General features: G+C 52.5%; 1 protein-coding gene across 1 annotated transcript in view; it reads left to right on the top strand.

Moving 5' to 3' along the window:
* Positions 1 to 22,436, top strand: part of PAX5 (paired box 5) — a 180,396-nt gene extending 157,960 nt beyond the window's left edge. The window contains exons 9-10 of the mRNA XM_040267670.1: positions 15,395 to 15,481; positions 22,287 to 22,436. Coding sequence (XP_040123604.1) covers positions 15,395 to 15,481; positions 22,287 to 22,366 — 167 coding nt within the window. The 3' untranslated portion in view covers positions 22,367 to 22,436. The remainder of the gene's footprint in view (positions 1 to 15,394; positions 15,482 to 22,286) is intronic.
* The last annotated feature ends 854 nt before the right edge of the window (positions 22,437 to 23,290 follow it).

The raw sequence follows: 23,290 nt of genomic DNA, 5'->3' as shown, positions 1-23,290 counted from the left end.
TGAGTGGATGCAGCCTCACTCCAAGGTTCAGGGTTTGGCAAGTGGAGAGCAGGCTGAATCTCAGTCCTCACATGCCCAATCAGCGGGCTGTTCTTGTGCAGTGAGCAACCTACTCATCCCTACATGGCTGCCCTGCCCCCTTTGTCTATCTTAAGGGAATCTTAGTGGAACTCTTGAGACTTCAGATAAACGAAGAGATGAGAGAGACCTTGAGAAATTCAAAACCCCAGCTGGCTGTCTGAGCCAGCCACAGGAGGCTCATGAGCCTGAGCGCCTGTGGCATCATAGCACCACCCAGCACAGAGCCTACCACAAGTCAGATGCTCAGTGAAGGTTTGAGAAGCTTCTGAATAATGTGTGGACCAAGAGAGGAAGTAAACACACAAACATGTGCAGTGATGAACTAAAAGCCATCTATCCTGCTCACCTCAGACCAAATACCTTCAGTCACAGTGGCTTTTCCTTTCCACCTACTCTCTGGTTTGTTATTTAGGGGCTATGGTGTGAGCCTGAGGGAGCTTTAGGTCTCCAGGTAATGACCTCTCAGTAGCTACTGTTGGGCTACTCAGAACGTATCTTGCAGAAGACTAGCTACCCACACCTACAACTACAGAATCCCAGGCTAGAAGGACAGCTCAGGCGTGCTTTCATTCCCACCCCAGAGGGCCATGCTGGGCACTTCTGCAGTTCCCTGGATCAGCCAGGATGGAAGCTTGCAAACTTCATTTCTGCTGGAGGAAGAATTGCCCAGGCTCCCCCTAGTGGAGAATTGGGACACATCGCTCTCCTGTGTGTGGCGTTGCTGGTGTGGGCAGGACAGGGCAGGATGGGACACGACCGTCCGTTTACCTACAGTTGGTACATCCACACACTCACTGAATTCTCACCACAACCCTGTGGGTGAGCTCCTGATTATTACTTTTGTTTTAGGCTCGGTGAATGGAATGGGCTGGCCCAGGGCCATGCTGAGTCAAGACTAGAATCCAGGCAGCCCATATCTGGCCTCACCCTATGAATATCCTTGGCCTCAGCCAGCTGACCATCTGCTTTCATGGCCACAATGCCTGGCCCTTCCAGCCTCGTAGCTTGAAGCTCCATGTGGCCAGAGGTGCCCCCTCTGTGGGTGGGTCCATCTTTCAGCAGATGTTTGTGGTATCCTCCTTACTGGTCTCTCCAGTGCCACTCTTACCCCCTTGAGTCCATTTTCACCAGAGCAGCCAGGGTGAGCCTGTTTCAGTCTGAGTCTGGTCGTGTCCCTCTTTTGCTGTCTCAGAGTAGAGGCTGATGTTCTCACAAGATCTTCCCCTTCCTACTTCCCTCCTTGAACTCATCGCTACCTGCCCATCCCTCGCTTTTCCTCTCCAGCCTCACAGACCTCCTCTCTGCTCCTCCAACATGCCACCCACACTCCAGCCTCAGGACTTGCCTTTCCTTCTGCACAGACTGCCCTTCCCATAGATATTCACGGGTCTGACTCTCACTTCCTTCACCTTCTTGGTGAAGCCATCTCCAGCCCCTATATCATCTCCTTATGTTTTCTTCTTAATGCATAATGTATGCTTTATTTTTTTCCTATTTATTGTCTGTTTATGTCACTAGAATATAAGTACCCTGAGGGCAGGAATGTTTGTTTTGTTCATGGCTGTATCCTCAGTGTCTAGAGCAGTGTCTGGTATTTAGCAAGCACTCAGCTAACACCTGCTGAATGAGTAGGCAGATGAAACATTGTCTGCTGTATGCCCAGCATCAACATAGATACACACTGGGTCTCTCCAGCACACCTGGGGGTTCCCCGCCGTAGCTCACTCTGCATTTGTACCCTTAGGAAGCTTCTTCACTCTTCCTTCCCAGGCCCCCAAAGACATCTTCCTTCCCCCTCCTAGTTCCCTTCCCACTAAGCTGCCTCTCAGCTAGGTCTGTGGGCTGGTCACAGAGGGCATGGATGAAAGTGTCAGTCAAATTTAGGAAAGAAGAGGTCTCCATTAGCACAGCCAACTGCAGGGCTGACTTTTCTCACCCATGAGGAAACAGGCCTGGACTGGGGAAGACTAAGTTTGTGATAGAGGTGGGACTTCACTGGGACTCTTGCCTCTGGTCCAGGCTTGACAGTTGTGAGAATCCGCCTGAGGGCTGTCCGGATTCAGCTCCCTCCACAGGACAGGTGCTTCAGCAAGCTTGCTAAGTACTGGTGGCAGCTGCCCAACCACCTGCCTGCAGTCCAACCACACCAGCAAGCCCCTCTTAGTGGTCAGCTGTTGGCAGTTAGCCTTCTTAGAGGCCGGCTTTCTTAGGGGCCAAGTTTTAGGAGGCCTGGGGACTAGACACAGTGTGCCTCTGAGGACACTGGGAAACTCCTTAATGTGAGTGAGTGCTTCTCAAACTTTACTGCACACAGACCATGTGGGCACCATCTTTCAGAGCAGTAACACTAGACTGGGGCCTAGGGCCCTGCATTTCTAACAAGATCCACGGATGCCACTACACTCTGAGTAGCTAGTGTCTGTCCTCTGCTTCTCAAACTCACTGTACAAGGACTCACCTCAGGAGCTGGGACCAATCTGATACCTGGTCCCACCCAGAGACTCTGATTGAACTACTCTGGGTGTGTCTTGGTCATGTGGCTTTCCTAAAGCTCCCTAGATGACTCTAAGAGGCAGCAAGGTTTGAGAACATGGACCTGGATCATGTACATCACTTCTGCCCTCTGGCACCTCTCCACTCAGGGAGAGCCCTACAGCGTGAAGAGGAAGGGACTTGTTGACACGGTGAGGAAGGGAGAGGAACCCGGAGGCTACATCCACTCCATAGGCCTTTGGAGAGGGCACCCCGAGGATTGAATGGGGACACAGCTATTCAAGGAGAGGCGCTGAGCCCAGCAGTGGGGAGAGATGGAGACCATGGGGCCCTTCCAGGCAGGAGAGCAACTATGAAGCAGCTGAGTGGCCCCATGGAGCTCCGCTTTTGGCTTTGTTCTTGACCCTGACTCTGATAGAGAAAATACCCTTTCCCCCTTTAGCCCAGCCTGCCTCTCTCCCTGTATCTGTGCACTGGTCCCCAGCCACGCAGGACTCGAGTAATCGATGTGTGTGTTGCCCCTTCCCGTGGACTGCGAGCTCTCAGTTGGCAGGAACCGCGTGTGATTTATCTCTGCTCCAGCCCCAGGTCTTGCGCTCTGGGGGCGCGAAAGGCGTGTGGAATTGAGTGCGATCCTCCTCGGGGCGCACCAGGGCTCCGGGCGACTGTGCTGCAAGTTCCCAGCGCACAGCAAAGCCGGCGCATCGTGGTAGTAATTGTGGAGGTAAATCTTGTCTGGTCTCCTCGCAAACACTTGGTGAGGCATTCCATAAATATGTCAGCAGCAGCATTAAAATTTGATGGCAGGCAGCGCGGGTCGGCACCAGCACTGTGGCTTCCCGGCAAGGTGTGACACCATCACCTCCTCTCATTAGTCAGCGGCAGGACGCTCGGGCCTCCGCGCTGAGCCAGGCCCAGCTGGGGGCAGGCGGTTCTTCCAAGGACGACCCCTGGCTGCTCTGAGGGACAGGCCAAGGTCTCGGCCACAGGAAAGTAACTCAGAGCTTTGGGCTGACGTGGGCCGAGAGAAGGCATCCCAGGAGGCTCTGGGAATGTGTGGGGAGGTGAGAGGGCCTCTGAGCTGCCAAGGGCTGGGGCTGGTTTCTGCGTCTGGGAGCTGGTGATTGAGGCTGGAGGCTTGTTTCAGCTTTATAGGCAGCCTGGTGGAAATTGTCTATTTTCCTGGGAAAAAAGACCTCACAGAACACTCTCAAAGGGTATGGGGTTGGACCCATCATTTAAGCAAGCAGAGGGACAACCGGGCGGGAGTCAGGGGAGAGAAAATGCTCCCTAGTGCAGAGAGAATGGAAACCAATCTAATCTACCTCCCACCCACCATGGTTCATTTGGGGAAACCGAGGCTAAGTGAACTTGAAAGGGACAGGTCCAAGGTTGCACAGTGGTAGGAAAAGAATGAGATTGAGGCCCTGACTCCTAGTTCAAGGCTTTCCCTACAACCAAAATTTGGAGCACTTGTTGAAATATGAGAAAATCATCTGGAAATATAATTTTCACTCAAAACAAGTCCTGGTGCATACATTTTTTTCATCTGTCACACCAAGCATGTGTTATGTGCCAAGACCTGAGTTAAATATCGAATAACGGACCCTCGTGTCTGTAGAACACTTTTTGGTTCACAGAAGACTTTGAAATGTGTTGATATTGTTATTTAGTCCTGTGTAAGGTTGTAATGCCACATTGTAAATAAGGAACTCAGGTTCAGAGATGTAAAGTGACTTCTCCAAGGCCACTCACCTAAGTAGTTGAGGGGCTTTGACAAGGACTGACCAGCTCCTAGCCTAAGGTCTTCCCCATCGCCTCAGTTATCAACACAGAATGGCAGCCAAGGCTGCTCTTACTACCTGTGCAGATTATCAGTGCCTGCCTGTTTATAATAATTTACCAAAGTGGTGATGTGGTTTGGAGCTGTTCAGGGGTTTGGGGGTTTATCAGTCAGTGTGCCTTTTTGGCAGTTGCCTTGATGGGGAGTTGAAACAGATAAGAGCCAGGTCTCTGTGGCCCGTTCCACACCAGGATGCATTCTATCCTGTAGAATCCCATTCTATCTGAGAGGAGTTGGAGACTGCCTTGCCCCCCCTGGGGTCCTTTCCATGGGGACAGGGGCAGTACACTATGACTCTTCAGAACGCAGCCGGGGCTGGTGGAACAGACTTCAGTAACCCGTTAAATGATGCAGCTTCCATGTCCTTTAAAGTCCAGATCACAGCCACTTCTTACAAGAAGCTTTCCTGGATGCCCCAGTCAGGATAAATGATAACTTCTGCTCTGCTTCTAAGTCCTCCCCACTGTTAACTGATGCCTGCATGTCTAGATCTGGGTCTAAGGAATCCTCTTAGATGCTGGGAGTGCCATGAGGACTGGGGCCTGGGCATCATCCACTGAGTGTAGAGAGGCAGTCCAGCACAGAGCTCCGAATGGAGTAGAGACAGTTTGAATGCTGAATGGAATGGATATACAGAATTCTCATGAATTTATTAGACATCCGTCACAGATACGTGAGCTGGATTTTCTCGGGAATACAGTTCAATACCACTCCAGCTGAATTCTGTAGAACCTGCAGTCTGGCAGTTTAGGCTTGGGGTGGGGGCTTTTAGTTACATCCTGGTCACTCAAAGAAAGTCTCCAGGTAAAAGCTAGATGCAGCATTTTCTGATGGCCAAATGAGTACTAAGGAAAAGAAACCTTCTCCGTTTGCCAGCCCTGCTGTGCTTGGATTGCAGTCTGGTCCTGGTTTCTGAACCATACTATCAGTGGGTTTGACTCCTTCATTTAAAAAATTTTTTTCTTTGCTCTTTGGGAGTGATCCAACCTTGGTGCTATCGTCATGTGACACAGAGGCCCAGAGAGGCCTGGTGGAGGTCCTAGCCCTTCAGGAGGGCACTCATCCAGTGCTCCTTTCCACCTGTGGGACCTGCACCCAGGCTCCTGCAGCAGACACAGCCCATAGCTCTTTTCTGGGTGTTTTGCTGTCTGTTTCAGGCATCAGGCTTCTATCCAAGATCAAAGACCAGTGTTTCATGGCCTGTTTCTGTTGACACTGAAAGCACCTGGCTCAAGGAACAGTTGTAGGGCATGTGCACTGCTCATCCAGCGAGTGTTAGTACTATGGGTGGGGCCGGAGCAAGGGGAGGGCAGCAGGGGCTGCTGCGATCTGTCAGTCACGCATGGTCAGCCCTCAAGGAGGAGCCACAGACTTACCAACCGCAGAAGCCAGAGTCTGGACAACCATCCTGAGTCTAGACAGGAAGTGCTTCCGGCCATAGCCAGGGTTGGAGGCTTAGGGGAAAGTGGGGATCATCAATCCAGAAAGGCTACCTGGAGGAGGTGGTATTTGAGCCAGCTTTTGATAAGGTGGGGGACTGGACATGAGGAGCAGGAGGAAGGTGGCATTTCAGATGAAGAGCAGTGGGGCAGTGGGAGATATGGCTGGGAAACTCTCTGGGACAGACCCTGCAGGGCCTTGAATCCCATCTGAGAACCCTGGGCATTACCTTGCAGCTTGGTCCTCACACATGTGCTGCCTGTGGGCACTCCCAGGTAAGGGCACACTGGAAACTAAGGACTCCGCTGTTCTTTACACACACTCACAATCAGGGGTTGTCTTACGCCCCAGTGAAACACTGTTGTCGTGTGCATTCGGCTTAAATGAGAACACTGGGACAGAATTCTGGAATAATACCACAGCAAGGGAACAGATTAAAATGGAACCAGAACTGCTCAGTATGAGTCATAGCATAGCCATGGGTCACACGTGGAAACACCTACAGGGGCCAGGCACATCACAGAAAGAGAGGAAGTCAGCCTTGGGAAAGACAGTTGTAAATCGCTTGTTCTGTAGCTTATGACACACTTGCCCCTTCAAAACGCTGGGCAGCCAGGGAAGAAATAATACAGCGTGGAAAATAAACAAACAAATGAAAGCCAAGCAGCCCTGGTCAGAGCAGCAACTGTTTCTGCTGGCCCCACGTGGCTCAGGAAGCCCACTTCTTGCCTCTGATGGGCAGCCAGCTAGTGGGGTCTGTGCAGGCCCTGTGGTCCATGTTGGAGGCACTGAAATGTGACTGTTGTGTTGTTTCCCCTGAGTTCCCTGAAGGCTTCCAGTATTCAGGGTCTGTGGCTGTAGATAACAGGAAGAGGGCTGAAGGCATGCAGCCTCCTCTGTACAGGAGACCAAGGCCGGGGGCAGCACCCTGTCTCTGCCCTGGCCTGCAGTTCTGTCTCACTGCACCTGGGCCAGCACCTCTGTCCAGCTGTGACGTCCACGGCTCCCTAGAGAAGCAGAAACGAGACATTCTACATTCTCCCCCTCACTCTCGCCCTCTGCCTCGGTTTTTCTCCTCTCTTGGTTTTTCTGAAGGCCTTCATGGCTGGCCTTGCTGGTGGGAGAAGAGGTTTTTTCCAGGGACGGATCGATGCTCTCTGTGTGCTGGGCTGTCTGGGTTGACAGGGCTGACCTTTACCAAGCTTGCTTGGGTGTTCCTTTCTCTGTTGGAAGCCCAGGAAGGTCTGGCTCTGGAGGGAGGATGGTTGAGAAACCTCGGCCTTCATGGGGACTAGGGTGGGAACGGGTGTAGTGAAAGTGGGAAAGAGAAGGATTCGAGTGATAAAAGCCCTTTGAGGTCAGCTATTTAAATCTGTCCCGTACACGCCACCTATACAGATGAGAAAACTGAGTCTGGATGAAAAGAAAAACTTGATCAAGGTCACTCAGACTTGACAGAGACCCAGAATCTTGTGTGTGTGAGGACATACGGGCATATGTGGATATGTGTGTATTATACATATTGTATGTACGCTTGTATGTATATGTAATAATATATATGTGTGTGTGTTATAATAATATGTGGTATATTATATAATGTAATTATATAAATAATATGTAATATATTTGCAAGGCTGGCAATGCCCGTGTTGGGTGCTATGATCAGGATCACTCTGGCCATAGACAGGGTTGTATATGCCCAGGTCCCCACTGACCCCTGAGCCACAGTGTATCACGCAGTTCTACAAAACTGCAGAGAGCAACTGGAGAAATCTCACAGGCCCTTTTCAAATCCTTCCTTCCTCTTCCTCTTCCTCTGCAAAGATTTTCTTTCAAAGCCCAGTCTGAATCCTTCAGAAATAGAACTTGGCAGTGAAGTCACTTTGAAAGACTTTCCGTATGTTAATTACAGTCAGCCAAGGTCTGGAGCAGAGGTGCGAGCCCACCATCTGCAGATGGGGTCGGCCCCTGGCGCGCTCTGCAAATCCCCATCATCTGGCAGGTGTCGTTTTGGGTTAATTAAGAGCTACACTGAGCCCGTTTACCTGTCACTTCGGAGAATTTTAGGAAACTTTGACTTTCTTGCCATCTCTGAGCTTTTAACGAAGGGTAAACTGAAAACATTTCTGATTCTGATGGTTTTCCTGGACCTGGCATCTTCAGGGCAGCTGCATTCCGTGCCTTTTTTTTGTGGCCTCCTATAGCCTCCTGTAAACTTTTAATTTCAATCAATCCTTTCTAGCTAACTCATTTTTTTTTTTAACAGCCAACTCTGCAATGTTTGAAAGACAGTGCTGTTTTGGGAAAATCTGCCATTTATTCTAAATTTCTTAAACCTCTGCTTTCTTTCTGGGTCTTTGAAGGGAGAACATCCATTCCTCAGCTTGATTCTGTTTAGTACAATAGCTTTGCAAGGGCTTTTGATTTGCAGGTCAGGGGCCTTTCAGCAATCAGGGTTTGGATTGTCAATGCTAATCGTAGAGCTCCGTATTCATGGGGGAATGACTCAGTCAGATCACCAAGTAACTGGGTTCTTGGTGGGTCAAAAGACCCCCTTCTCTGGCAGAAGAGAACTTTCCTTCTCTAGGGTGAAGTTTAAGGTTCTGTATCTCGATGGAGGTTTGGATGACACAGGTGTATGTATTTGTCAAAACACAGTGATAGTATATTTAAGATTTGTGCATTTCATTATGTGTACACTTTATATCAACAGAAAAAACTTTTAAACAAATAATGAATTTCAGTTAATGATATGCATGCTGAAGTACTTAGGGGAAAGTGTATTGATGTTTCCAATTTACTCTGAAATACACAAAAGATAAGATGAATGAAAGGCTGGAGGGAGACAGACTTAATAAGCAAGTGTAAGAAAATATTGATGATGGAATTAGGTAGTGGGTACACAGTGTTCATGATAAAATTCTTTCAACTTTGCTCTATGTTTGAAAATTCTCAGACATACCAGAGGAGGGGAATGGAGAGGAGAGGGCTGGCCGGCCCAGTGAAGCTCTCCCTGGGATGGTGGAAGCCTGAGGACCTAGGGATAGGCAAGTGTCCTGATCCTGCTGTGGCCCTGCCTGGCCATGTGGCCCTGGGGAAGGGGAGGCTGAAGGAAATTATCTTTCAAGTTCGTCTGGTCCATATGATCTGGGGTGATGAATCCCAGCAGAGGTTGGCCAGGTTTGTAAGATAAATTTGTGGTGTAGAGAGAGGGTAATGGCCAGGTTTAATTTGCATTAGTTCTGGGAAGGAGTGGGTTGCTGGGGGGCGGGGGTGGGAACGAGGGGAGTGACTGCTAGTCCCTCGGATACCCAGTGAGAGGCCAAGTCCCTCAGCCTGAACCCCAGCATTCTCTGCTCTAACATCTTGGGTGAGTTATCCTAAGATGGGGTGCTACGCCCTCTGGGCGCTTCCTAACTTCACCCAGACACGCCCACCTGCGGTTCCGGCTTCCTGATGTTGTGGAATTCTTGGGTTCTGTGATCCATACTGTTCTTGGACCACAGTCTTTCACCTCAATGCCACCCGCGGTCCAAATGTGGCACTCAGCTGCTTCCTCTGATTTCCGCGTGGGGAGAAAACGCCAGCCCAGTCATATAGGCATTTGAGCTTGTAGTAGGCTTTATATCCCAATGTGGATGGCTTAAAATGGGAGTTAGACGTCTGCTTCTTTTTTTTCAATATTGTATTTATTTATTTGACTGTACTGGGTCTTAGTTGTGGCACTGGGAGTCTTCAGTCTCCTTGCAGCTTGATCGCTTTACTACGGCATGTTAAATCTTAGTTGCGGTATGTGGGATCTAGTTCCCTGTCCAGGGATCATATCCGGGCCCCCTCACTGGAGTGCAGAGTCAGCCAGTGGACCACCAGGGAAGTCCCCTAGACGCTCACTTCTTGAATGTTCTCCACCCCCAGGCATCTCCTTTTGTCTCCCCGCTCCCTCTTGATAACAGAACCTTCCCCAGTTCAGGTCCCACCATCCTGTCACGCACCAACCTTGAGCCCTCTCCATCCTCACTCCTGAACCCTGCTCTGGGCCTCCTTTTGCACATCCAAGAACTCAGCAATAAAAATAAATAAAGCTATAAAATTATTTTTAGGGCCTGATTCAGTCTTTAGAGGAAGTCTTTTCGTCTCACCTCTCTCCCCAGCTTCCCCAGTCTCCTTGGCATGGGAAGAGGTAATTCTGTGCTTCCAGCAATATTATCTCATTCACCTCTCACCAGTCCTATGATGTAGGTTTTTATTAGGCCCATATTCACGATGAGAAGACCCCAAAGAGGTTCTGTTACTTCCCTAAGGCCACTTCAGAGCATGGGGGCAAGCTCCCTCTGAGCCCTGCCACACGAAGCCCACACCCACCCTATGGGCAGCCCCCTCCCCTGCCCCTCCCCACTTTCCGTTGGCCTAGCACAGTGTGGGGGCCCAGCTCCCAGGGCAAATCCCAGGCCTTGTCTCAGAAGGTCTAGTCTTGCTTTCTCAGGACTGCTCCCTCCTGAGGGTGCTGGAGATGGAGGAGATCATGATGCATGTTTCGTTGTTGAGAGTTCTTGGGGGCCTCTGGGGGATGCACCTGCAGATGGCCCAGGAGCCATCTCCGAGGAGGGCCTGTGTGCTGTGAATTCCTCAGATGGAGGTCTTGCTGCCTGCTGAGTGACAGCTGCTGGGCAGAGGCCGGCACCCCTATTGGGCATCACAGGAGCTTTTCTGTTAATGCATAAAGAAAAGGTTGCCCAGTTTAAATGGGCTTGTATTTTTGAGAGATCCCCAAAGCATGGATCAGTTAGCAAAAGGAGGTGAGAGCCCCATGGTGTCCTTGGTCATAAGAGAAGTGTCATGGTGAGAGTTCTGTCTGTCTTGGGCCATCTGGCCACTCCTCCCGGACCCCAATCATGAGCCAGAAGTGGGACTCTCACGTTCTGCCTTCTCAATCTCACTCCTGCCGTTGAGGAGCGTCATTCTATTCCTGTGGACGTTCCCCTCTCCCATTCCCCATCGCGTGGGTTGCAGCCGCAGCTTCTCCCTGACCATGGGCTCACCTCTTCCAGCCTGTCCTCCAGGTCCTGGTACTGCCAAGTCTGAAGGCCTCGCCAGCCCCAGCCCTAAAGGGAGAAAAGCATGATGTTGCTGCCCCACCCTACTCTGCTCCGTGGGCTGCCTCTGCTGCGGCCTTGTGAAGACCTGGCTGTGCAGGGGGCACACTCTGACCCTCTAACTCCAGACCTCTGCTTGTGCCCGGAATGCCCTGTCTCCCTCTGCACATCAAACCCCTACTCCTCCTGCTTATATGCTCCTCTCCCCCAGAAAGCATCCCTAGTGTTTTCCTGGAACTTCTCATGGCTGGACCAGACTCACTTTTCTAAGCTACAGTCCTAAGATTTAAAGGAAAGAAGGTGAATGCTCCTTGGGTGCTGTGATGGTGGTGAATTTAAGCAAGGGAGACACAGCAGGAGATTGAAACCTCTAGTCCCAAAGGAAGTCATCATCTGGTGGAGCCCACAGAGCCTCAAGGAGGGGGCCTCCCTCCCTGCTGGGAGCACCATGGCACCTGAGAAGTGAAATTCAGGCTCAGAAGACAGGAAAGGTCTTTGGACATCACTGGGTCTCAGCTGCCCTGCACAAATGGAAGACAGAGGCCCCAGGGTGGGAAGGCAGTGTCATGGTGTCACATGGGCAGAGGGCCCTGGGCTGGGAGACAGGAAGCTGGACTTGGAGTTGCCCCCCACCCTAGACAAGTCCCCCCACCTTCCTGAGCCTCCATTTGCTCATATAAAATGCAGACAGATGCACCCATCTTGGGAACTTCACAGGACTGTCAGGAAAGTTAAATGAGATTCTAGATGTGGAGGAAGCCTTGGTAACTGATGTTGGGTCATGGTCCTTGTGGCTGACATTTGCTGGGCAGTTACTGCATGCCAGACACTGTGTATCACCAGCCTCTGCAATGACTATGGGCAGTGGGATCTATTCATTGTCCCGACTACTGAGGAGAAAACAGGCACAGAGAGGTCGAGCATCCTGCTGATGGCCAACCTGTTGATCTAGGAATAGGCAGATGCAGGATGTGGGCTCCAGCAGCCTGGCTCCAGAACCCTCGCTCTCAGCTTCTGTGCCAGACTGATTGAGGGCCACCGGGTTCAGTGGCATCATGCGGGCTCGAGTCTGGGTGGTCTTCTGCTCCCCGGCCATCTTTATGGCTGAGCTGAGTCTGAGTGAACTCCGGGAGTTGGTGATGGACAGGGAGGCCTGGCGTGCTGCGATTCATGGGGTCGCAAAGAGTCGGACACGACTGAGCAACTGAACTGAACTGAACTGAACTGAGGCTGGGTCTACAGACAGGCGTCTTCCTTGGCAACTGAGGACCTGCCCCACCCCCCACCCCACTCCACATCTCATGGGTGAGGACTGCCCATGCCCTGCCAGCTGCCTGTGTGGCACTTCATCCAGAGGCCCCAGCATATGGCTGAACCAGCCCTGAGATCGACCTCTTGCCCCAGAGATGGTCAAGCTCTCTTTACCCAGAGGGTGCACTCTCACCGGACATCTCACAGGACAGCGGCCCACTGAGGGTACCACCATGCCACTGCTCTAAACACACCAGGTGGGGTGGGTCCCTGGAGGTTCATTTCTTCCACCAGGGAGCAGGACAGGATGGTGGATGGAACCTGGGCAAAGGATCAAATAAACTGGCTTGAATCTTGGCACACAGCAGGTGCTCAATAAACCCCTGGCTATTGGTGTCAATATTGGAAGCTATGAGAGTCATCTCTGGTAGACGGAAGAGTTCCCACTCTTCATTCATTTAATGAACGGTTTTCAGGGCCTGCTAGACATGGGGATGCAAGCATAGTGGAGGACATAGAATTAACAAGAAAGATGAGCACAATTAGTAAGATATGTTAGCTTGTGATCAGTTCTATGGAGAAAAGTTAAGCAGAGAAAGTGGAAGGTGTTTCCATGGGAAATGCAATGGTTTAGAAGTGACTTTGGAGTAGAGCCTGGAATGAGGTGAGGGAGAGAGCTGTGCAGACAAGAGCACGGTGTTACAGTGGAGGTGGTGAGCTACTTGTGGTTCTTGGAGCACTGACTGTCTGCTGTGGAAGGGGTGTTACACGGGGGGTGCGTGGCATGTGGGTGCTGAGAGGAGTCACACACCGACCTGAAGACAGACACTCCCATGTCACAGAGCAAATCTGGTGTTGGGCACAGCAGGGGATGGAGTACACCCCGGGACAGGGTCGAGGGGGGCTTCCCAGAGGAAGAGGTATCTGAGTGAGATTCTAGGTCAGGCAGGTGGGGACGTGGTCGAGGATGCTGAGCAACACTGACTTAGGCACATCCTCTAGAGGAGTTGGAACTGTTTATGGCTTGTTGCCAATCTGGGGACAAAGTTGAGGGGAGGGTGCAGAATGGATAACGGACACAGTTAACTAAGTAGCTCCAGTTGAATAGGCCCAAGACTTGTACTTTGAGGGTCTGGAGATCAAGGAGGCTTCCTGGAAGAGGTGGCCTTGGAGCTGGGCCTGGCAGATGGGCCCGGTGCTGCTAGATGGAGTTGCCGAGACAGCATTGGCTGGTATAGACCAATGCCCTGGGCCAGGCGCGGTGCTGTCAGGAAGCGCCTCTGATGGGGCAGCTCTGAGGGTGCCCAGAGCCCTGGGGGAAGTGCGGCTGTCCCCCTTCTCCAGGCAACTCTGTCTCTCTGCTCCCCCACCTGACCCCCCAGGAGGAGGAGGAGGTGCCATGGCGCTGATGGATACGCCGGGGGCTGAGCTGCCGCGGCCCCGCACTGTCACCACGCTCTCCCTCATTCGCCGGAACCTGACACCCTGACCACTGAGGCATAAAAAACAGAGAATTGGAAAGCTCAGCCTGTCAGGCTGGGAGTGGCCCCCAGAGAGGCCCAAGGAGGAGCACACGTGTGTGTGTGTGTGCGCACGCACGCATGCACACATTCTGCCTGGGTTGCTGGTGGAAGTGGGGAGGCAGCCAGCTGGGCCTGAGGGCTGGAAGCGGCTGGCTCTCAGCCCTACTGTTTTGTTCCCACTGTACCTGGCGGAGCCCCAGGGGCCCTAAGATGTCTGCTGAGGCCTCCCAAGGAAGAGCTGTGCTCCAAGTCCTGGCTTGGGGTTGGTGGCCCTTCTAGAGGCTCCTGCCTTTCCACCCTTCGGCATCTAAAGAGTCCATGGAAGCATGGATGGTGCCGAGGGTGGTCTCATGGGGCTGGGAGACTCCTGTCACCACTGCTAGGGAGGGGCCCACATGCTCTGTAACCAGTGGCCTAAAAAGCTACTCAATAGCCAGCTGCCCATACAACCTGCTAACAGGCCCGGTGGCCCCTGTGCCCCTAGAAGCCCCAGCTGCAGGGAGCCGACAGGCGGGGCCGGTCCTGTTACAGAGCCAAGGGGGCAGGTTTGAAGGCAGGGATTCTGGGCTCCTCTCCTGTGACTGCCCAGTGGTCAAGAGGCCCTCCTGCGGCTGGAAGGGAGGGAAGTGCCAAAGACAAGCATCCTGGCCCCATGAGCCGCTGGGCAGGAGTGAGCCGTCCTCAAGCTCCATGCTGCCCCCGTGTCCAGTGCTGTCCCACCTGGCACAGCTTGCAGCTCCTGCTCCTCCCTCCAGGCCCAGAGGCCCCAACCCCATGCTCTTCTGCACTCCCCCAGCCCTTTGGCTAGTCCCTTCATGTCAGCAAAGTGCCATCTGCCTCCTCCTGGCAGAGTGTCTGAGTTGATGTCTCATCTTCCTCGTTGGAGAGAGGCCTGGGGAGCAGCCACCTCCGGATTCACAGCTCAGAGGGCTAGACCACAGTTGGGTTCCTCTTTGGCCTTCCAGTCCAGAGCCACTCGGGAAACGCATGGGGAGTGGCGCTGCATCCACACTGTGGTCCTGGAGTGACCTCGGTCAAGGCTGAGGTCTGAGAAACAAGCAGTCTGGGCCTTCGGGCTTGGGTTGGGTGATTCCTGGCTTTATTGTGAGAGACCCTGGGCGTCAGTTTTCCCATGTGCAAAATGGGCCAGCTACCCTAGGGAACGCCTGGCATGTGGTAATTCAATGGTATTCAATGTGTGAGAGACTGGTATTCACTCCCAGAATAAGAAAAGGTTCTAAGGGGAAATATGTGCATGGGTGCTAATTGCTTCAGTTGCGTCTAACTCTTTGCAACCCATGGACTGTAGCCCGCCTGGCTCCTCTGTTCCTGGGATTCTCCAGGCAAGAATACTGGAGTGGGTTGCCATGCCCTCCTCCAGAGGATCTTCCTGACCCAGGGATCGAACCTGTGTCTCTTGCCTCTCCTGCACTGGAGGCGGATTCTTTACCACTAGTGTCACCTGGCATTCATTCCTATGAATAAAGTTCTAAGGGGAAATACAGACAATGCCAATGACAGCTGTCCATTTGATATAAGGGGGTGGACCGGACTTGCCCTTATTAGTTGCACAAAGTACCCACAGTTTGTGAGGGAGACAAGTGGCAGTGGCATTTTCCGAACCTGACCTGACATTCGGTTCCTATTTCTCTCCCACCCACCACATGCAGGCAGTGAGTTTTCCGGGAGCCCCTACAGCCACCCTCAGTATCCCTCGTACAACGACTCCTGGAGGTTCCCCAACCCGGGGCTGCTTGGTGAGTACTGGCGGAGGCCTTGCAGGGCCCCTGGGCCATCGGCTGCCCATCAGGGCCTCACTGGACCAGGGTCGCTCAACATCATCAGGCCTGGTCACTGAGGTGGGTGGGTAGCTCCCCCCAGACGCTGGCAACATGGGAGTTTGTGCTGGAGCTTCAGGACAGCAAATACCACCCCAGCCTTGCTTATGCCATCAGCCCTCCCCCATGTGTTTTAGTGGGTGATGGGAGATGGCACAGAAGGGGAACAGATTTTAAAAGGCCATTGAGAGAGGAAGAGAAAAGTAGGAAAAGTGCCTGCCTAAGAGTAACATATTTCTTAAGGATCATTGACTAGGTTGGTGATATATCTCTAAGTAAGGGCAGCCAGGGACCAATTTAGGTTGTTTGGGAGTGGCTGTCTGTCTTGATAAGGACCCTGAGGCACGGATATTGATTAGTGATGTCTGCTGTGGATACCACTGGGAACTGGTTGCCCTGTGTCTGAAGGTCTGCCAGTTTGTGCCATGCCGAGCTCAGTTGGTGCCCAGCCTCTGCCCAGGCCTTAGACTGCAGATGGTCCATGGCTGAGGCCAGCATGATCTGTGTATATCATCAAAGATATTTGAGCCACCCCACAGGGCTATCTTAGAAGGCCAAGGAGAGCCCGTTATTTTGTTTCAGTGAACTTACCTGAGTGAGTCCAAGCTGGAGCTGAAGGTTTTGGAGCATGAGGCAAGGGTCCCCCTCACAGATGTCAGTCACCCTGGGGGAGGAGCTAGCCCATCAGTCTCCAGGCAGCAATATGGATCCCTCCCCAGCAATCAGCTGAGTAATTTCCACTAAGGTCAGATGTGGAAGGGCCTCTGAGACCATCCAGGTTTGTCTGCACACCTTAGCAAGGCTTACTTAAGTAAGAACCTGTTAATTCCCTGGGTCCTCTGAATTATTTAAGGACTAAGAACCATAGACTTCATCAAAAAGGCAAGAAACTAATGTCTTCAAACTCAAGTTGCCAGGCATGCGTGTGCAAAGGAGGCCATGAAATCACAGCCTTGGTCCCTTCCCCGAGACGCTGTACCTTCCTGGCTGCCGTTCTTCCATGCGTTTGAGCCTTGGACTGCCCAAAGCATTTTGAAAGTTTATCATGCAAAACTTCAGGAGAAATAAGGAACAATGCCAGCTAGTGCTCCAGACCTGTGCCTGCAGATTTCATTATATAGAAGACAGGGCTCTCACCTTCTATGACTTCCTGCAGGGGCTGAATCTCTGGACTGATGGGTTAGACTTCTTTTTTGGCTTTAGTAAAAATTGAAATTCTAAGTACTGAACCAGGTCTCTGCTTACCTTATGCTTTTCCTTAAACAAGCCCCACTGAGAGGTCTGGGTTCTCAGTTGGCCCAGTTGTCAGTCTCAAGAGGCAAACGCTGACCCTGAACCAGAGTCTTTCAGCAGGGATGAGGTCAGGGGGTGGGTCTGGAGCCTGAGCTAGGGAGCTGCTCCCTGCAAATTGACCTCGTACAGGGCTCTGGTCCCAGCACTACTGAGAGACCCACAGGGGAAGTGGCACAAAGGAGGCCTGGGTCAGACTGTAGGAGGAATTCCTTGTGATGGACGTGACACCAGTGAGGCCATGTTGACCTAGGATCTCCATGTATGGCTGTGCACTGCCCAAGGGGACAAGTGGGGGCTGAAATCAAGCCCATGCATGGCACAGAGCCCTGAGCCCCAGCACAGGGGTATGGCTGCCTTTTTCTAATTTTTTGAGGTGTCCAATAGGCTCATTTGCCTGCAAGTTCCAGAATGAGAGAAGTGAGAAAGGAGCTGCTTGGGCAAGCGTACCCATGGGATAGAGTAGGAGGAGGGGGACCTTGAATGCCAGTCTGAGAAGTCAGCACCTGATTGTGTGGGCAGCTAGCAGCCCAAGGGGATGTCAAAGGGAGGGTGGGGCTAGACTGCATCCGAAGCCTTTGCTGCTCAAGATAGAGTGAAATCCAGTTGACATGCACAATTATACATGTGGGCGGTGTGTCTGGTATGGAAAAGTTGTGGACTCTGTCTAGAGGAGCTCATAAGCTGGGAGTGAGAGAGCCTTAGGCAGGTGTGCTACGATGAGAAAGCCTGTGCTAGGATGTGCCCAGTGCCTTGAGGGGTGCCAGAACCAGTGTGAAAAAGAATCAAAATTCTGTTCATCCAAATGAGTACTTGCTAATTGTTCAGGTACTGGGCAAAACCCTTCATGTGGGTTTTTATCTTACCCTCATTTTATCCTATCAAATATCCTATCCCCTAGACAGCATATAGGATTATCTTTACCAATGAAGAGAGCGAGGCTCAGAAAGGTTAATTAACTTACTTGAGGTCACACAGCATGCAGGTAGCAAAATGGGGACTCAAACTCAGGTCACCCTGATTCTAGAGCCTGTATTAATAATCAGTGTGTGATGTGGTACTTTTTCTCTTCCTCACCAATTCAGTCTGAACAGAACTACAACCAGAAAAAGAGGCTTATCTCTCCATAGGAACAAGCCTAAATCCCAAATAACTCAGTCCTTGTATGCCATGAGAACAGTGCTGGTCTATTTTTGAAAGCTGGGTTACTTTATCTATCAGGCTTTTAGTTGCAAACAACAGACTCCACCCTCAGTAGTTTAAGCAGAAAGTGAATTTATCATGGAATATTGGGGGCTCCCAGAATCTCTAGGAGGATCAGAGAGATAGGTATGGGACTCACAGCCGGGAACACCACCAGGGCTGCTCTAGCATAAACACCCCTGCTGTTGGCACCTATGAGCACCCCACTTTGTGTTGCTGCTTCAGCCAGGGTGTTTGAGAGCTTTGTGCTGCCACCACCAGAGCTGGGTGCCTCTGCACCCACTCCCAGCAGGGGCTCATACCACAGAAAATTCTGGAAACACAAGAAATGTTTAAACAACACTGGGCTGTTACAAACATGAGAAATGGCCTCTGCACTGCCCAAGTCTGTAGCCTGGGGAGTCTTAGTCAGGTCATCAACCAAGCAGGGCCTCAGTTGCCTCTGGTGTAAAGTGAAGATAATGGCCACCAGCAGCATCATTCGAGCACGAGCAGGTCATGATGCTCTCCTGAGGCCCCGAATGCAGTGATCGCACTTTCCTGGAGACAAGGGAGACGCCAGGTTTGTTCTGCCATGCATGCATGCTATCTGGCTCTTTGCAGCCTCATGGACTCTTTTGTCCATGGAAGGCTCCAGGCAAGAATACTGGAGGAGATTGCCACGTCCTCCTCTAGGGGATCTTCCCAACCCAGGGATCAAGCCCATGCCTCTTACATCTCCGGCATTGGCTGGCAGGTTCTTCACCACTAGCGCCACCTGGGAAGCCCTGCCATATGTTGCTCTGCCATAAGCTGTAAGTAAGTTCCAGGCCTGTTCCCCTCTCCCAGCCTGCCCTTCCCCAGTGTCTTCAGGGCTTCAGCGGGAGGAAACCCACTGGGCTAGAGAAGTAGGCCCACTATTTCTGCTACTTAGGGAGGGTGCTACTTAGGGGGGAATCCGCTCTGAGGCTTTTTTGTGTCACAGTGGGAGCTGTGGAGACAGGAAGGACTCTCACACTCCCGGCCCACACCTCAGCCGGTCTGGTGGAAGGGAGCCTTGTTCAGGGACACACCGCCAAAGTGAGGACAAGTGATGCCACCTATTGAGGCTCTCTTCTCCCTCCTTCCTGGGAGCTGCCCGCAGGCTACCCACGCCAGGCCCAGCCAGGAAAGCCGGGATCTGGCATCCCGTTGGGGCCCCAGGCAGGCGGGGTGGCGGGCTGGCGGCAGGAAGAAAGGCCGCTGCGGTCAATTAGGATTAGAACCGGAGTGCCTGTGTCCGCTGTAAAGGGATTAGAGAATGAGTTGGAGCCCGGAATGACTGTGTCAAGAAGTAAATTGATGATAATGTGAATTAGAGAGGAAAAATGACAGAAGAAAGGACAAGTTTATTCTAGATGGAGGTCTAATGGGCACCAGGAAGACAGAGCGCTTTGTGAGGTGATGTTTTCATTTCTCACGGTAAATGTAGGCGTTCTTTGATTTTGCCATGGGGCCCTCACACTGGGGCTGCTGGATGGCCTGGCCAAGAGATTAGACTCTGAGAGGGGAGAGAGTCAGAGCCCAGGGTGAGAGCTGACTCCAGGGAAACTAGGAGGACCGAGCCAGGATTTCCTGTCCCTCATTTGTGTGGGCAGCCCCTGTGATTTTCCTGATTCTGTGCCATGCCTGGGCCTGTGGGGCTGGCCCTTACCTCACACACACACACACACACACACACACACACACACACACACCCTTCACCTGGGCCCTAAAGGGAGGATGCAAGGCTGGCATTGCAGATGCTTCTGGCCCCATCGCACAGAAGAGAGAGCAGAGAAGGCTGACAGACATCTGAGGCAAGAGTCCAACCAGGGAGGTGACAGGGGGCAGCAGAAAAATCCATCTCTGGGAGTACTCCAGCCTGGCACCGGTGTCCGTGCCTTCCAGCATTGACTGCTCCCCAACTATCACTACTGCCTGAGCCATACTGCCTTCCTGGGGGCCAAGAGGGAGAATTATATCCACTAAATAGGGCTGGGTTTGGAGGGCTGGTAGCACAGGTCAGTCCTGTCCTCTTGATTCCATACTAGCAGGGTGACAATGGGCAAACTACTTATTCTCTCTGTGCCTCAGTTTCCTTATCTGCTAAATGGGGGCAATACTAGTGCCTACCTGATAGAACTGCTGTGGAGATTAAGAGTTAAAGGATATACAGGGCTTAGAAAACTGTCAATTTCCAAAGCACCTTCACATCTTTACCTCGTGGGTGCCCTCATACAGCCCCTCTGTGACCTCCTTTTACAAATGAGAAAACTGAGGCTCAAGGAGTGAAGTCACTTGTCCAGGATCACTCAGCCAAGAGTGGTAGAGCCTGAATGGCAATCTCCAGGCCTTGGTGCCCAGTCATGGAATCTAGGAGAATTGCCAGGACTGGTTTAGATTTGGGTGAGATTTCAGAATGAGCCACCTCCCCCGGGGAATTAAGAAGCTTACTGTTCCTATCCCAGCAGACACACGGTCTACAGTGGCTGGCAGGACCCCAGCTGCTAGCCACTTGGATAAACATGGCTCTCCCAACATGACTGTATATGCGGTGAACTGCATCATGGCTGAAAGAGTCCTAATCCAGGACTGACAACCAGAATTCCAGGCCAGGCTCTCTGGCTTTGGGCACATGACTTTTGTTTGTTGAGCCTCATTTCCACCACCCCCACCCTCACCTATAAAAGGAGGGGATGGCCCAGTGTCCCTAGCTTCCATGGCTCTGAGAATCTGCTTGTCTCCCTGAGAATCCCCAGACTCTTTCGTCCCTGGGAAGAAGTTTGAGCACAGATCACGGCTCCTGGAGGCCTCATCCAAAACATGTTATTGAAAGAGAGCAGCCCAGAGACAATGGGAAGAACCCAGCATCAAAACATGAGGCCCCACACTGGCTCTGCCCAGAGGTCACAGGAAGCAGGGCTATACCCTTCCCTCCTCCCATGTATTCACATACCCAAACTTTCACATCCTCCAAGTTCATCCCAACCTGCTTCCTCTAGGAAAAGCCTTACTCTGCCAGAACAATCTTGCATTCCCAGAGCTCTGTTCTCAGAGCTCTGATCCCCTCTTGATTCTGAGCATTGGCCTGCATTTGTTCATTATTGCCCAGCACTGCAGCCAATGGGGTCAGAAAAATAAATGAATGAATGGGCAGGGTCTTTACTATTGTTGGTTCACTCAGTGCCATTGCTCATTTTCTCAGCCAACCCAGATGAGCACGTACCACATGCTGGGCTGCAGGCTGGGGGCTGACAGGAGCACTGAGCAGAGCAGAACCCAGCCCCTTTGTGGGACTCTCCATCCAAGTGAAGGGGGGAGAAGAAGAGCAGGAAGTGATCAGAGGATGTGGTCCAGCCTACAGCAGGGCGTAGGCTCAGGAAAGGGGGTGTCCCAGAGGAGGAGATAGGGACTCGGGGACGTGATGGAGGCAGCACTAGGCAGCAGACAGGGAAGCGGGTGTGAGGTGCAGCCGAGATGTTCCAGGCAGGAGGCAGAGCATGGAAAAGGCACAGAGGCGTGGGAGTAGGATAAAATAGGCTAACTCTACCTGCCCCGTGGGTTTAAATGAGACAACCCGTGTAAAGGACGTGGCAGGGTGGGGTGCAAGTGCTCTACCCGCGGTAGCTGCCATCAGCACTCTGGTATATTTGAGAGGGTTGTGGAATTGGATTCTGCAGGAGCAGGGTGCCTGAGTGTGAGCAGGAGGGTGGTAGTGTGGAGGGAAGTGCAGAGGTTGGCAGGGCTAGGTCACCAAGCTCCCACGGGCCAAACTAAGCAGCAGTGACTTTTCATTTTCCTGGTCAGAAATTGGCACACTTTTCCTGTAAAGGACCTGCTAGTGAACCTGTTAGGCTCCCCGGGTCATGATGTGGTCTCTGTGGTGATACTCAGCTCTGCGGCAGCAGCATGCGGGCACCACAGACAACACAGAAACAACAGGGCAGGCAAGGCCGGGTCCCGGGAAGACACGAATTACTGAACCGGGGCTGGGGGACCGGCCCCAGTCTGCCCACCCCAGCTCTGGCTGGTGAGGAGGCTCTGAGACCTGTAAGCAGGCAGTGGCCCTGAGGAGGGACCAAGATGCTGAGGAGAGAGGACAGTGGTCTGGACTGGGAGAGGAAGAGGAAGGGACAGAGGTAGGGGACGCTGGTGGAAAAGGGACCCCAGGTACAGAGCTCAGGGCACGAGGTCTCCCTCCAACCTCTGTGGCCTCTCCTGTCTCTTTCAGGCTCCCCGTACTATTACAGTGCTGCTGCTGCCAGAGGAGCCGCCCCGCCCACAGCTGCCACTGCCTACGACCGCCACTGACCCCCAGAGCCAGGCAGGCGCCAAGCATTTCTGTCACATATCACTGAAGGCCATAGCCTCCCAGCCCCCTTCAAACACAGCCAGAGGGGCCCAATGAGACCACACCCCCCCTAGCAACCTTCCACTCGCCAGAAACTCCCTCCCTCATTTCCTGCCAGGGACTCCGGGGTATCTGATAGAGCTATTGGACTTCTAGACACCTGTCCATTTCTAAGAGTCAACTTATGAGCTTCTCCCAGTGGTGACTGCAAACCAACAGACTGTTCTGCAGACAACCACAGCCCCAGCACAGCCTGCCAGCACCCCCACCCCACCCCCACACCCCGAGCTGTCTGACCATCAGCCCGTCTTCCTGCCCCAGGCCTGGAAGGAAAAGTTTGCTTTCGTTGCTTCAACAGCACCCATGTAAATACCTTCTTGATTTTTTTGTGGGCCCGAGGATCCAGCTGAGCAGACTGCCCACCCATTTTGCATCCAGCATTCCGGAGGTGTCACAGGAGGACTTGGACCTGTGCACAGAGCCACGCTTCTGCCCTGGGTGCCCCCGAAGGTGGGTTTGGAGCTGCCCTTGAGAGTAAGGATGCCCACCTCCCAACCCTAGCCTCTGCTCATGCTACTTCTTTAATATCTGGACTAAGAGTCTCATTGGGTTGGTTTTGCTCTAAGCAACCCCTCCCCCCAAGACCCCTCCCTGGCTTCCTGCCCCCATTTCCCTGGGCCCAGTGCAGTGCAAGCAGCTCTTTTCTGTATCAAAGGACTCAAAAGAGAACCATCTAGGAGATTCCTCAGCTACTGTTTTAAAGTGAGATGGCATCCAAGATACCAATTGCATTGTGGACTTGGAACGTTAGGGCCAGACGAGACCCAGAAGATGATGGTCCAAGGCGGAGCGTGAGGCTCTCCAGACGCCCTGCCCCTGGACCA

This window comes from Oryx dammah, unplaced genomic scaffold (assembly GCF_014754425.2).
Source record: "Oryx dammah isolate SB20612 unplaced genomic scaffold, SCBI_Odam_1.1 HiC_scaffold_1, whole genome shotgun sequence".
NCBI classification, from domain to species: domain Eukaryota; kingdom Metazoa; phylum Chordata; class Mammalia; order Artiodactyla; family Bovidae; genus Oryx; species Oryx dammah.
Note: the sequence above shows the minus strand (reverse complement) of the source record. Positions and strands in the feature narration are given on the sequence as shown.